Genomic DNA, 14,517 nt, shown 5'->3' with positions numbered 1-14,517 from the left:
CTTAATTTCCAAGTTCGGTTTAATGACTCATAGATGTAACATATGCTGCTAGTGCTTCAACAGCCCTAACTGCTTTGAATTTCTGGCTGGCAGCATTTAAATGAACCACAACACCCACACGCCTAGTGGCTTTCTTTTACTGTTTTTCTCTCCAGTTTTTGTGAGACCATTTGGAGAATTGGACTTCTGTCAGCAGCACCTGCCGCAGGGCTAATGCAGAGTTTGATGTAATTTGCTGAACTTTGCTGCCGACTGGACCCTGCATGATTGTTGATTAGCCTGATAAAAATGTGTAACCAACCATTCTTGGGAGAACGGTTCATATGATAAGCTCAGCAGACTCACATTTGTAAACAAAATTTCTACACAAAAAAAACCCCTTTATGACAACCTGGAAAAAAGTCTGGGATTTTTGATAATTGACTAAAAATAGAAAACCAAGACATTACATTTATGCAAGTATCCTTCTGTAAAATGACCCGTTGAGCTAGTCTGAGGTCAAGAGCAGTCTGGAGCATGTTTACATAAAAGATGCTGCATCTGTCTGTCCCCTCAATCCTGACTAACCTGCCAGTTCCTGATGCTGCAAAACATCCCCTTAGTATAAAAAGCAAAAATACATTAGACAGGGATTTGAACTTAGGACCTTCTTACGCCAAATAACAGAGCTTTACAAACCTGGCAGCCCCAATACTAAAAACATGCTTTTATTTTCCTAGATACAAAACCATCAAACTAAGAACTCCAACTGTAGTCTGTCATTGAATGCATAAACCGACAATATTCATTTTGATCTGGATATTCTGAGTTAAATAAAGCTCAGACAACTTTTAGAGACATATTATCTGATGCTTTAATAGGGACAACTTTCAATTGTCTTACTTGGTTTTAAAAGGACTACCTCTATCAAAAACTTGCAGCAGTAGTGAGGATTTTTTATTATCGTGCTACTTTTTCACTTTTTTCATACATGCAAAACACAAAGGTGAAAGTAGATCAATAGGTTTTCTGTTGTTCTTGTCTGTTTGAGAATAATATCTTCCTATAATCAAACTGCCAGTTTGATTCAGCCTGATTACTGTAATTAGAGGCACAATAATGTCAACTCTAAACACAGCTATTTGACAAAATGCTTCCGAGAGGATATCGTAATTTAGATCCTCCTGGGATGAATGCTGCAAATGCATTCACACAGAAGCCTCTACAAATGTGAGAGTACATCAGTCTCTTATCTCTTTGCACTCTTTGCTGATGAAGCATCAAAACTGAATGCTTGGACACTTCGTTTCCAGAAGCTGAGGTTGAAATTCAGGATCCCAAAGGGATCCTCTTCTCAATGAGCATCAAATACTAAGCAAACAAAGGTCAAAAGGAGCATGTAGGTTACCTTACATGCAACAATTACTGTGACACTAAAGGGAAAACAGCTAACAATGACTAACTCTCTTGGGATATCAAAGTAACCCAACCCAAATTTCACTTTGCTGTGTTATTTGCAGACAATAAGCAACAATTTGTCCCAAGTGTGTGATGAAGAACTGGTCATTCGAAGCCCACATGGAAGACAATTCCTCTTGGGTGCCTGAAAACATCGAATACATTCAATGACACATTTTTATGACTCTGACCCTAAAATGAAACCTTAGAAACCAGGCAATCATTAGGACTTTACTTATTGCCTTCAGGGAGTCATGAACACCCAAAGGAAATTCAAATGACGACCCTGTCAATTATTTTTAGAACCCAATTATTGACAAATTTCTTAATCAATGTCCGCTTTTACACTGATTATGACGCATTTGTCACGCAGCAGAGCGGGGTCATGATAATTTCAGCAGCAGGCCATTGGGTGTCATAATAGGGCATTTTTAGAAACTGCACAAGCTTGTTTAAATATTCAGGAAGAGTAACCAAACCTGCAGAAAAACACAGACAAGTTTTAATGTCACAGTGAATCAGACTGCCCTGCAATCAAGCTAATTTTATTTGAAAACTCAAAACAGGTGCAACAATTGGCTCAAGGGCAAATGCTGATTTCCCCCCCTTCTGCCAGGTAGCTGAGGTCTGCTGTTAAATGGCAGTGAGAGGTGGATGTGCACGGTTGTAATGCCTTCTGACTCACTGTGGTCACTGTCCGCTCAGCAGCTTCAGTCTACATCTGTCATGACGTATTATGATAATTATATTGGACAGGGTGGAGAAAAGCTATCTGGTCCATGGTCAAGCATCTCTACAGGCCTCTTAATCCACAAATCGCCCACTTGCAATCTACTGTCACATGAACCTAAATATCAAATGCAAATTAAAGCAGGAAAAGTTCTCATTCATCCTCTGTTTCCTCATTACCTCCCCTGCGTTCAGCGCACGTCATCTCCTCTCTCATCTCGCGTCCCACTCTCTCTGCAATTAGCCTCCCTAAACCTCCGTCTCTTTAGGCGTAGCTTATGATAAGATGCGGCATCCTGTACCTGTGGTGAAAAAGGTTCGAAGGGGGGCACGGAGGGTGCCAGCTAGAGGTGAAGCTCTGGCTTCAGCAGGAAAAGACATAGGGGGGTATCACTGCAATAAACAGCTAGAAACTTCCACCACACCACAGGACAGGAAGCTAATAATCACACGCCCACGCCCGCACACACACACGCCTACACACAGGCTATTTAATAATCAGCGCGTGAAAAGAACATGGGAATAAGTGCACACACATACTCATCAATGCCTCACAGTTAAATAGTTGAGGTCACACAAGAAGATGCTGAATGTTTTTGGTAGTTTATTGTTCAGTTTTATGTTGGTTTAGATAAAACATATTTTCCATGGATCTAAATGTTTTGCTTCCAAATTGTTCTAAAAATGTTTCTTTTCTTTTTCTTTATGTTTTGTCTTTACCCTTTACTTTTTGGGGGAAAGATTATTCCTTAACTTGAGACTAGATTTATTTTCATATTTCTTATTTACATATTATGTACATAAAGAAGTTGTTGATTTCAATTAGTTTACCTATTAGATGACCCTGTTGATTTTTACATTTACATTTCAAGAGAGTATTCAGTCTATTGAATAGGAAGTGTTTGCTTGATGACAGTATGTAACCAAATCATTGCATTATAAACTTTGGCAGGTTAAACAATGTGAGCTACTTTGATATTTCTAGTTATGAATCTTTGAAGTTTGTTTTTCTTGAGCGATGTTTTTATACATGAAAATCTGTGATTCACTTTGCATTTTTAGACCAAGCCTAACATAGCATATATACCTATACTGAAATGATCATGTTAAAAGTTTTCCTTTCATTTGCAAGAAAATTGTGAATCTAATCTAGTTAATTCAACAGCAGAAATGAGGTTTTCCAAAAAAAACAAAAAACACACAGAACTTATGAGCCTAATTACTTTTTTATGGTATAAAAAATTCCCTCTGTAATGTAAACGTTGGCTCCTGGGTAACATTTTCACCTACAGGACTTCTAGCAGCAGCTGATGAAACAGAAATAGCAGATATACCTGTATTTGTCATAGTGAAGCTACATGGTAAAATATGTACAATGTAACTCTATAACGACATAGTTTAAACTACAAATTTGAAGTTATATTTTAAGAAATCACAATGTACTGTAAGAAATGTCATACTTACTCCCACTCTTTGCGTCGAGCCTGTGGTGTGCTGTGTATTTTGTGGGCCTGGTGTGCTTTGACAATGTCTTTCTGTTCAATCAGGCCTCCCCGCCGTCTCTTGATTACGTTGGGACTGACTGCCAAATCTCCATCCACCCCAAGCATCCCACCTCCAGCGTCAAATGTTGAGGCCACATCCAGAGAAAGGCCGAGGCGGTTCGGGTGGAGAGTTTGAGCCTGGCCAGTCATCTGTGGGAGGTAGAGGGTGTCGTAGCTGGTGGACAGACTCTGGGGTTCCAGGAGCGGGTGAGGCTCAGAGCAGGGGCTTGAACCTCCAGCCAGCCCTCCCCGATGCTTCTGCCAGCTCTCACAATCCGTTGGTGACGGGTGGAGGACGTGATGCCTGGGGCTACTGCTGCCACACATCTGTCCAAATCCAGGTGCTGGACTGTCAGGCCTTCCTGAGGTGGGAGGTCGCCCCAAAGCATTGTGGTCATCTGTCAGAGACTGAGAGCTGACAGAACATGAGCCCAGTTCCAGCATGGTGGTAAGGCTGTCCGGGGTCTTAGCATAGTGCTGCAGGAAGGAAAAGGAGCAGAGATCAGACGGACTTAAAGTTTTATCACAATATTTTGTGGTACTATTTGGGTAACAATAAAATTGATAAGAACTATTTATTACTCCTTTTCTAGGTAATTGTATGCATGACACAGCAATCATAGCTTCACAAACACAAATACTGCTCTTGAAAATCATTCCCATTTGTAATATATTTCTTTAGGACACCAGTCATATAAAGAAGTTTAACATTTTATGATAGTGAAGACATATTTTCAAATTTATTGACATTTATTGATACTCTCATTGAGCAAACAGTGAAAGAAAACAGCAAAACTAAGTTTTGAGATTTTTAAACATTATTATCTGGAACTTATTATGAGAACAAAAAACCAAAATTCATATCATGATAAGAAATGTATCATGACGAGCATTATGATAAATGGGAAGCAGCTCATGAAGCACTGACAGACATAAGAGTGATGCATCATTCCTAATCCCAAGTGGCATTCAGACTCAGACAAAAACAATTTGCCTTAATAAAACCTATAAACTACAATGTGATTATTAATATATGTCACACAGAATTTAATAACAAATGTTCACTCCATTTTGCCACCATAAGTAAAACAAAACACCACCTCATACTTTCGTCCAAGAATAGTTGAATGGTAGTGCTCTGTATGCTATCTCATCTTTGTTAGGCTCGCTAAGAGCCTTTGCATCACTGTTACAAATTTACACATGAAACACCCCCCCCACACACACACACACATGCACGCACCCAATCTTGCCTTAAGGAGACTGCAGTAATTGAACAGGGCAAAAATCAAACTGCCAGCCATGTTATTGATGAGCTACCTAAATCGCAGCTGCCTTCCACTGCTGACAGAACTACTATAATCTGTTCAAGCTTTCTTTTAATTAAAAAATCTACATTCATTTGAATTATAGATGCTATTTGTTAATTTCCTTAAAAATGTGTTTACAATTAACTAATGTGTGTAATTTTAACATTAGTATTATGTATATAAGCAGACATAAGGAGCTGTGGTGGGGAATACTGCTCATCACAGCCATTCAAAGAAATGTTATACAGCAAAAACACAAAATCCTACCAAATATTTTAACTCCCTGTACTCAAAAAACAACAAAACGTACTTAAAATTAATGTTCTAGCAAGATATTTAAGTACTAGTTCAAACTGGAAGATATTTTTCCCCTTATAAAAATAATAGAATATTGTCACTCATTTCAGAAAGTGAAACTCATATATATTCATTACATATAGAATGAAATATTTCAGGCCTTTATTTGTTGTATTTTTTACTATAATGGCTGACAGATCCAAATATTTTTCTCAATAAATCATATTATAATTGAGCATTGAAGAAAGGTAGATATCTATGTTCGTTTCTATATGACTGAATGGATCAATGCAGAATGACACAGAGGAGATCAGCGTGTGACATGAAAACCCAGGTTGCTTTGATAGCTGCCTTCAGGTCAGTCACAGAATATCCTAACATCTTGATCTTGGTTTTATCAGCTTTTTTTGATTAATGCTCTCCCCAGTCAGTCTGTCAGCTTAGGTAGAATGGAAATATTATTGTAGGTTTACATTTGTGCTATGCTCTCTCTATTTTCAGAGGATTTCTTGAACAAAGTTCTGTGATATGTTCAAAGCTTTGCAAATACATTCAAATCCATTTTTCCACAACTTTATCCCTGACCTGCCTGGAATGTTCCTCGATCTGGTTTTCCACTGTTGCTCTATAACCTCTGAGACCTTCACAGAACAGTTTTCAATTTCATTCTGTCATGCACAAACACAAAGTACATCTACATTTATGATATGACAAGACGTTGAAAAAAAATTCAGACAGTCAACATTCATGAAAGCAAGGTAACAGCAAACATCAGTAACAGATATTTTTTAAGATATATATTTTTTGATGAAATGTCAAACACGTGTTAAGTTTGTACAATATGCATAGAATATGTGGTGTGCAGTAAGTAAGCTGCATAAATGGGTGATTAGTACAAAGTGTGAAGACCTGAGATCCACTCTGCAGTCAGAAATTTGATCTCAAACCCATTCTTGTAGTGTGCAGTGTTGTTCTCTCTCACTGGCCTCAGTCTGTTCAAAATATCCCCAGTCCTCTGAGCATCAAAACCAATTATATAAGCTGTAACCCAGCCCCTCAACACAAATGATCACATAACACTGCCAGGGCTATGCTTAATTATGCAGTTAGGAAGAAGAAAAACTAACACTGACATCTTATTTAATTATCTTTATATCTCCCTTATCGGATCTGAGAATTAGTGACGACTTATTTGGTTTTGGTGATGTGTTAAGCAAGCGATAGAACTGAGAGATTTAATTTCCAAATGTGCTGCAGAACGGTGTATACGACTGCTCCTCCTGAAGTCCATTTCAGTTACCTGAATGATGGATTTCTGGTTTTACAGCCCCTCAGAGAGGAAAGCTCCTAAATAACGTCAGAGCAAAGATAGCGAGCTGTGAAAACAAAATCCTGCAGATCACAAAGCTGTAAGGTGGGGAAGCTGAAGTTAGGCCACTTGGTTGTCTTGCATATGCATACCCAAAAGCCCACCAGGAGACTTCAAGACATTACATTTTTGGTTGTTTATAAATGAATAAACGCCTATAAATGGAGCACTAATGACTAGGGATCTTCTATACACCTCATGCTAAAGATGAGTGCTTTACTTTTACATTATTGTGTCCCTCACCCCCACTAAGGCGTTCTTTTATTAAATAAAACAGGCATGGAAAAAAATATCTGACTTAATGTTCTTCACTTTGTCAGAGGCAGAGCAAAAGCTTTTACATATTATTTTCTTGTATTATGTAAAGACAGAAAATTACTCCGTCCTCTGTTTATAAGCAGCCACAGGAATGATGCATAGAAAGTCTTAAAACAAATTCTTTTTGACTTGAGTTACATTTTCTTGACAAATATAGTCAATATGCTGAGCTTGATATCACAAACACACAATTTAGTATCCAATCAAATACTGCATCCAAACAGCACTTTGTGATCGCAGTGTTGCACTTACTGCTCTTGTAAGGGTGACAATTCAATACATTTGGCAGCACTATTTTCAACATTATCATATTTTTCCATTTAAAGTTCCAACAACGTTTTCTCAACAACATATGTTTAAATTTCTGATAAAGGGACAAAAAGGGCTTTTCCTAGCATGCCTCCCCAGAAAAGGTTGACATATAGATAGTGTTTAATGGTTGTTACAAAGACTATGTGACCACAAGAAGCCACTCATTGCTGCAGTTTGCTGAGAATATATTTTGGAGATTTTTTGGTACAACTCTTTCCATTGCGCTAATAGTGCATGGTAGCAAGATAACCCAAAGTCCTTGCCTGGCCTTGTTTGTCATAATTCAGTTGTCTTAATTTGCTCTGACTGCTGGCACGTTTAGTAGTGTAGCATCTCTTGATCACATTAAGTTGTGAATTTAAACACATTTTTGAAAATGAGCCTGTAATTTAATTCAACCACTTTTAAAAATGATACAGGACAACTAGATTAATCTGCTTAAATCATCTTATTCATCTTCTCATTCTGAACTTGCTTAACAAAGGGATAAAGCCCATCATTGCTAGACTCAGACTACAGTTGGATCTCTATCTAAAAAATTTATTCAGTAGTAACATAAATAAACAACCAATGTTTCATTAACACATCTTTACTAAAAGCACTGATGTAGGAGGGGATTGATCAGAAAACATAAATAAGATTGCAGCGACACATGCATGAAAGGAATCTAAAATTGAAACTGAGAGTCTTACTGTTTGGAAAAACTAATAAGAGATAAATTAAAATCAATTTTACACAACAATTTTTACTGTTTGTCTGAGACAAATTGTTGTGTTTTTCTAACTGACTGTGAAATTAAACTGGTTTAAATTGCATATATTTAATGAAAAGATTTCAACAAAAAGGAAAAAACAAGTAATTTTTCACACCACTCTACCCACATAAACCCCTCCATTCATTCACTTCAGTAAACAAAACTACAGTCCAGACTGAGACTGTGAGTGCAAGGCCAAGCAAAACCAAATAAGCATAAAAACGTAGTGAGCTTGAACAGGGAATCATATGTTGTGTGATTCCTGGTAAGATTAGAAAAAAAAATGACCAGGGAGCTCTCATTGATCTGGTGTTTATCGAATCAATTTGCCAAATTATGTTTTCAAAGTGCCTGGACAGAAATGCCAACACAATTAGATGATCTCTAAGTTCAGACAAATGGATCTGAGCATGATCCTCCCAGATTACAGAGCCTGCCACATAAAAATGAAAACACAACAAAACAGAGAAACTTTCATCAATAAAACAGAATAAAAGTTTGTGGCCAAACTTGGAAAGTGAGGAGATGTTTCTTTATGATCAGAGAAAAAACAGAGTAAACAAAGAGGCCCAATCTAAAAACTTAGAAATCTTAATCAATAATGGTTGTTGACTTTAAATTACCATCTATATACAACAACTAGTACGAATACGATTTCATGTAAAGACTGCAATTGTCTGTACACATGGTACAGTTATTATTTCTACTGTGTGCTAAAGCAGAGAACGATTTATGATCATCAGCTGGTATTTATGAGGAAAAAACACATACAAAGTTCACTTAACATGCAAAGGGTGTTTTTCCTCTTTGTATTCTTTGTCACAGCTGTAATTTAGTGCCTCACAAAAATAGCCATAGCCTTTGAACTATCTTACATTTTACATATTACCTGCTTGACTGTCCTGATTTCTTATGACAAATTATCGTTTGTTTTGTTGTGATTCCAAAATAACAATGTTTGCCAAAGAAAACAGACTTTATAGCATACCCAAGCAAAACATATTACTGTTAAAGTGGAAAAGCAATGTCAAAATCAAATGGTTATCATTATGGCAGAATCTCAGCATGCAACATCAATGATTTTTGAGAACAAAAAAGGAAAGATCATATAAAAACATGGGGGCAAATGCCTAGATGCTGAAGTTGTGGCATTCAGATGTGACCCAAAGAGAAGATGAGACAATTGTGTTACAAACCAGTAATATAATTTCATATTGATATGTCATCTGGATCTTACTTAATTGATCTTTTAGCGTCATTATTAAGTCACAGTTGAACAACTTCGTCTTTTTCTCCCCAGACTGACTGCAAAGGGTCTGATCACATCTGCTTAAGCTAAACCTTTTAAATATTTTTTCCAAATGATTTAATTGTTCTTAAGTGTTATTTTACTATTATCGTCAATATTTCTCTGCGCCTTATGTGTGTGTTTTTAATTTCATTTAATTTTATTACTTTTAGACTGCATAGAGCACTGTTGCCAAGCAATTTCCCCCCCTTGGTTTAATAACATCTGGGACTAAACCTGAATTGTCCCTGTGTGTGCATGTTTGCGTGTGTTTGCGTGTGTTTGCGTGTGTTTGCGTGTGTTTGCGTGTGTTTGAGTGCGTGGGCGGGGGTGGGCTTGCGCATGTGTGTGCATACACAGTTGATCTTCCTGAGTGACCCTGCTGTAGACTGACAAACTTTTTGGGGGAATATCCTGCTTCCTGGTCAGGGATTGGTCAGTGAACCTTCACAGAGTTTGAACAACATGATGCAGGAAAAGAAGATGAGTGGATGAACTTAATCTGTTATTTGCTTTTTGTGTGTTTGTCTGACGTAGCTGTTTCAGATAATCAAAGACATACTGACAACAAAACAAGGCAGCCTAAGGAAATACATGTTCTGTGATTAACCTCTTCTTATTTGGTTAAATTTTATAAGCAATATCCAGACCTGATAACAACTAGATCTGAAAAATTAAGCAGAAATCTTCTGATAGAATGACGTAAGCAAAAAATTATGGAAAAAGCAAAATGTCATATCCCGATCAGAAGAACTTCAAAAAGGGAAAATCATCATTGTCTATCAGCCTGGAAAACGTTACAATCTTATCTCTGAGGCTTTGAAACTTTATGGACCACAGTCAGAGTCATTCTCCACAAAGGTAGAAACATGTCAGAGTGGTGAGACTTTCCATGTGGGCGGTCTAGTAAAATTACTCCCAGATGTCATTGAGGACTCTTCTCAAAAGAACCCAGAGCAGCTTTTAAGGCACAACAGACTTTTCTGGCCTTTGTTGAGGTCAGCCATCATGATTCAACAATGAGAAAGAAACTAGGTAAATATGGCATTGATGGGATGATTCCCAAGACTTTAGGGAAACTTTTCAGTGGACCGACGACAAGAATTGGAACGTTTGAGAATTTGTTTGTCCTGTTACACAGAATTTCATAAAATGAAGATCATTCCTGGTGGTGAACTGTGGCTCTAATGGTTTCCAAGACCAGGATGTCTTGCCATAACTAATGAAGCTATGAGTTCTCCTTTCTACCAGAAAGTCCTGAGGAAAAGTGCCTGAACATCCATTCATGGCCATCAGCTAGTATGTGGCACAACATCCAAAGCCCACCAGCAAGTCCACCTCTGGATAGCTCAAAAACATCCATAAATTAAAATTTTTAAATACCAAGTCAAATTCGGCACATAAATTAGATTGAATTGCTGTAGTCAATCCTTTTTATTGCTAACTGAAGCTCAGGAAGCTTCTGTTAGTTGGAACCTCAGCGCCTTGCAAAATGATTCAATCATTAAAACTTTCCTAATTTTATTAATTTATGCAGATAAATTTAAAATGTGATTGCTTTATCATTTCAGACTTACCATGTTTATTTGGTATTTGTATAGTATTTTTTCTCTCTGACGTTTTCCTTACTAACGTTTTCCACTGACGTTTATGGTTTTTATGTATTCCACCTGGCTACACAAAGAAAATTCCTAATGTGGACAATAATAAAGCGACAGTGATAATGATATATATACAGACCATTCATGCTCGAAAACCCTCCAATGTGGCAACCACTCTAATTTCCTCCACAGTGACATTAATGAGTTCATGACTGACAAAGTCATCACAAATGCTTGATGATGGATGTTGCTGCAAAGGGTGGCACAACCATTTATTAGGTTAAGGGGGGTTAGAAGATGTAAAATAATAATGTATTTATAAAGCTTATGTGTGTCTGATAATAAATAGGTTTGATAATCTAAGACACGTAAGTGCAAAAAAAAAAAAAATTTTAATAACTGTAAGGGAGAAAATACTTTTTAACAATCTAGTTGGATTAGCTGCTGCTCATATTTACACTCAACTTTTACCTAGGGTAGTCTAATTAACGTTTTATATCTTATTTGACTTCAGAAATACTGGTTGGATGAATCCAGTGACCTTTTTACACAGAATTCACGTTCCTGCTTCTTGAACATTTTAAAGTGCGTATAAATCTGCTGATGGCTCATTTAATAAAATGCCAAACCTGCCATTCCAAGGGTTTATAAAGATTGAAATGAAAAAAACAATAGACTATGAGGTAAATGAGGTAGAATAAAAGGTAATTTGTATGATCTGACATTGATGTGAGTTATCTGTGCACTAATGTTGCTACTTTCTGGGCATTTATTACAGAAGCCAGTACTCTGAAAACACAAAACAACCTCAAAGCTTCGTAAAAGTCTTTCTCAGAGTCAGACATCAAGACCCCCACACTCTCCTGTGGCTGCTCCTCACAATTATCAGAATCATACAGTCAAGAAGGTCGACAATGGTTTGTTCTAATTCTCCTCATTAGCTTTTAAGAGGCCGTTTGCTGATTAGCCCCGGTTGCTTTCCGAGCTTTCTCTACCATTACCTGGAATTACTCATAAACATCAAACCCACAGCTTCGCGGCAACTCCTCTGAATCGCTTTGAGTCAAATGAAAAGAAACAAAGAATATGGGTCTTCATTTAAATTGGATCACTGGATTGCAGGAGCCAAATGCTATTTCACACTCTTCGCTGGACAGCCAGGTGTTTGCAAAGTTAATAACGAGGAGTGAAAGCGAGGCTGAGGCAGGCGAAAGCACCTCCTCGCACCTGCTGGGGCCTTACTAACAGACCGCATGACTGCCTAATTACACATCATACTGCAGCCATCCGCCGCACAGCCTGGATGGCAACCTGGTGAGTGGCCAAACACGTGTCAGGAAGGGTTATGTCACCTGAAGCTAATGGATAATGTGTTTGAAGACAAGTCAGGTGTGAAATTTCAGCCTGCTGAAAATAACAACGTTGTTTTTAGAGAAGTCAAATAGATTCAGGAAACCCCTGAGGTTCAACTTTAATATTCTAGGAGGGAAGTCAAGGAAACATCTCTCATACTAAAGATGGCAAGTTAATCTCCAGCAGTGATGAAAAATACAGTCTGATGATGTCTGGAAATGTTAAAATGGGAGCAAAAGGCAATAAAGGCAGAGTAAAAATTCTTATCAACTGAAAATAATATCTTCTTTTCTATTTGTCAGCCAGTTTAATGTTTTGCACATAGCTAACAATAAAGAAGAGAAACAGGAGAAACTTTTCTGTTCATTAGAATACTGTAGTTAATTTCTGCACTTCACTAAAAAAAATTAATTCTAGACATTGTACAAATAAAATGGTCTCTTTTTGTTAATTAATACATTCAGTCTCACATTATGAAATCCAACCAATACAAATAAAACAATTTGAAATTTCCATAAACTACACTGTATCTGCTGTCAGAGCTTGGCCTTTTTCATTAATGAATTACTGCATCAGTGCAGAGTGACATGAAGAGATCAGGCGGTGGCGCTGCTTAGATTTTAAAGAAGGACGTATTGCTTTAATAGCTTCTTTCAGCTCATTTGCGTTGTTCACTCTGCTGCCTGTCAGCTTCCTCTTGATAATAACCTACAGATTCTCAGTGGGGTTTACATCAGACAGACTTTCTGGCCAATCGCGCACTGAATTTGGGTGTTTTATTTTTAGCTGTAAACCATAATCACCCAAATTAACTAACATAGATACTTAAGATATATCAATTTATCTGTATATTTGTTTTACTTTTTGAATCAATGAAAAAATAGAGTGTTTGATGACGTTTAAATTCTTTGAGATACACCAAAACCTCAGTGGTGTCAAAGTTTTAACCTTTGCTCTATCAGATTTAGCGATTTTCTGTATGGGTTTGTCATTTTACAACCTTGTTTTGCCCAACAAAGGGACCGAATGAACATTTAGGTCAATAGTAACAAAAATTGACTGTTGCAGACTAGAAACTGCGAAGGCTACATTAAGAGTGAGCAGATGCAGAAGTCTAATTTTCCCTTGCTTAGCTAAGGCCCCCAGACGCTGAGCAGTTACTCTCTGTAAAATACAATCACTTGATATTACTCAACTGTGTTATATGGAGTGCATTAAGCGGTGCCAGAATCTATATAATAAATTTACAGCTTTCAATAACCCTCTATGTTTGCATTTTAATAAACAGACAGATGCAGCAAAATATGCAAATGATGAAATGTTATGGTTGAGACTTCGGTTCGTTCCACCCACCGTCACATTCCTGTTGCTATTGTTATCTCTTAATCATTAATTTCCTTCCTTTGTATCTTAAAATAATCAGATGGTTTTAATGACAGACATACTGAATTTTCCCTGAAGGGCCCTTTTTGTGTCACCTTTAATAATTTCTGCAAATTGCAAAGATATTTCCTTTATATCTTGCATTTATCTTTAAGTAACCTGTACAATTTTGTCACAATTATTTTCTATTTTATGTTTAGCAAATGCTGTGAAAAACCCTCCACACAGCTTTTCATTCAGATGTTTTAACACTTGCTCCACCCTTGTGGGGAACTGAACATTGAATATATAATTCATTTACCACATCCTTTTAATGCTATAATATTTTTATTTGTTTGATAGCTTTATTCCAGTGCTATGATATTATTCTGCAGAAGCAACAACCCCATATTCCTGCAGGCTTCATTAAATTTTCATACCATCATTATGTAAGTATTGTGCAGTAAACAGTGAGCAACCATGAGTTTGAATAGATCAAAGTGTTTGACAGCAAACATACTGGGGAATGTGGATTTATTTCAAACTGAGTTCTTAGACTCTTCTTTTACGGCACATCTTAGGACAAAGTCAGCTGGAAGATTACACTGTATGGTTTTGAATTTACTGGATTTATGTGTTTGCTACATTTGATAAAACATTTAAATGAATAAAAGCCAGTATTTCTTTTTCATGCTCCAATTAATCTTGCTTTAACTAAAAATGCTTAAAAATTCTTAAAATGCTCAGACTGAGAGAAAATGAAATGGCAGGGGTCACACGTATCCATAACAACCATTAGATACTGCTTGCCCAAAGGTTGTTTGGGAGACATGACCAAGCCTG

At 37.1% G+C, this 14,517-nt stretch overlaps 1 protein-coding gene across 5 annotated transcripts in view; it reads right to left on the bottom strand.

Moving 5' to 3' along the window:
- Positions 1 to 14,517, bottom strand: part of cacna1e (calcium voltage-gated channel subunit alpha1 E) — a 106,560-nt gene that overhangs the window by 87,913 nt on the left and 4,130 nt on the right. For all 5 annotated transcript variants that reach the window (XM_023340164.1, XM_023340161.1, XM_023340162.1 and 2 more), the window contains exon 3: positions 3,631 to 4,187. In XM_023340164.1, the coding sequence (XP_023195932.1) occupies positions 3,631 to 4,154 (524 nt within the window). In that variant the 5' untranslated portion in view covers positions 4,155 to 4,187. The remainder of the gene's footprint in view (positions 1 to 3,630; positions 4,188 to 14,517) is intronic.

This window comes from Xiphophorus maculatus, chromosome 9 (genome assembly GCF_002775205.1).
Source record: "Xiphophorus maculatus strain JP 163 A chromosome 9, X_maculatus-5.0-male, whole genome shotgun sequence".
Lineage (NCBI taxonomy): Eukaryota > Metazoa > Chordata > Actinopteri > Cyprinodontiformes > Poeciliidae > Xiphophorus > Xiphophorus maculatus.
This window is presented reverse-complemented; position numbering and strand designations above follow the sequence as displayed.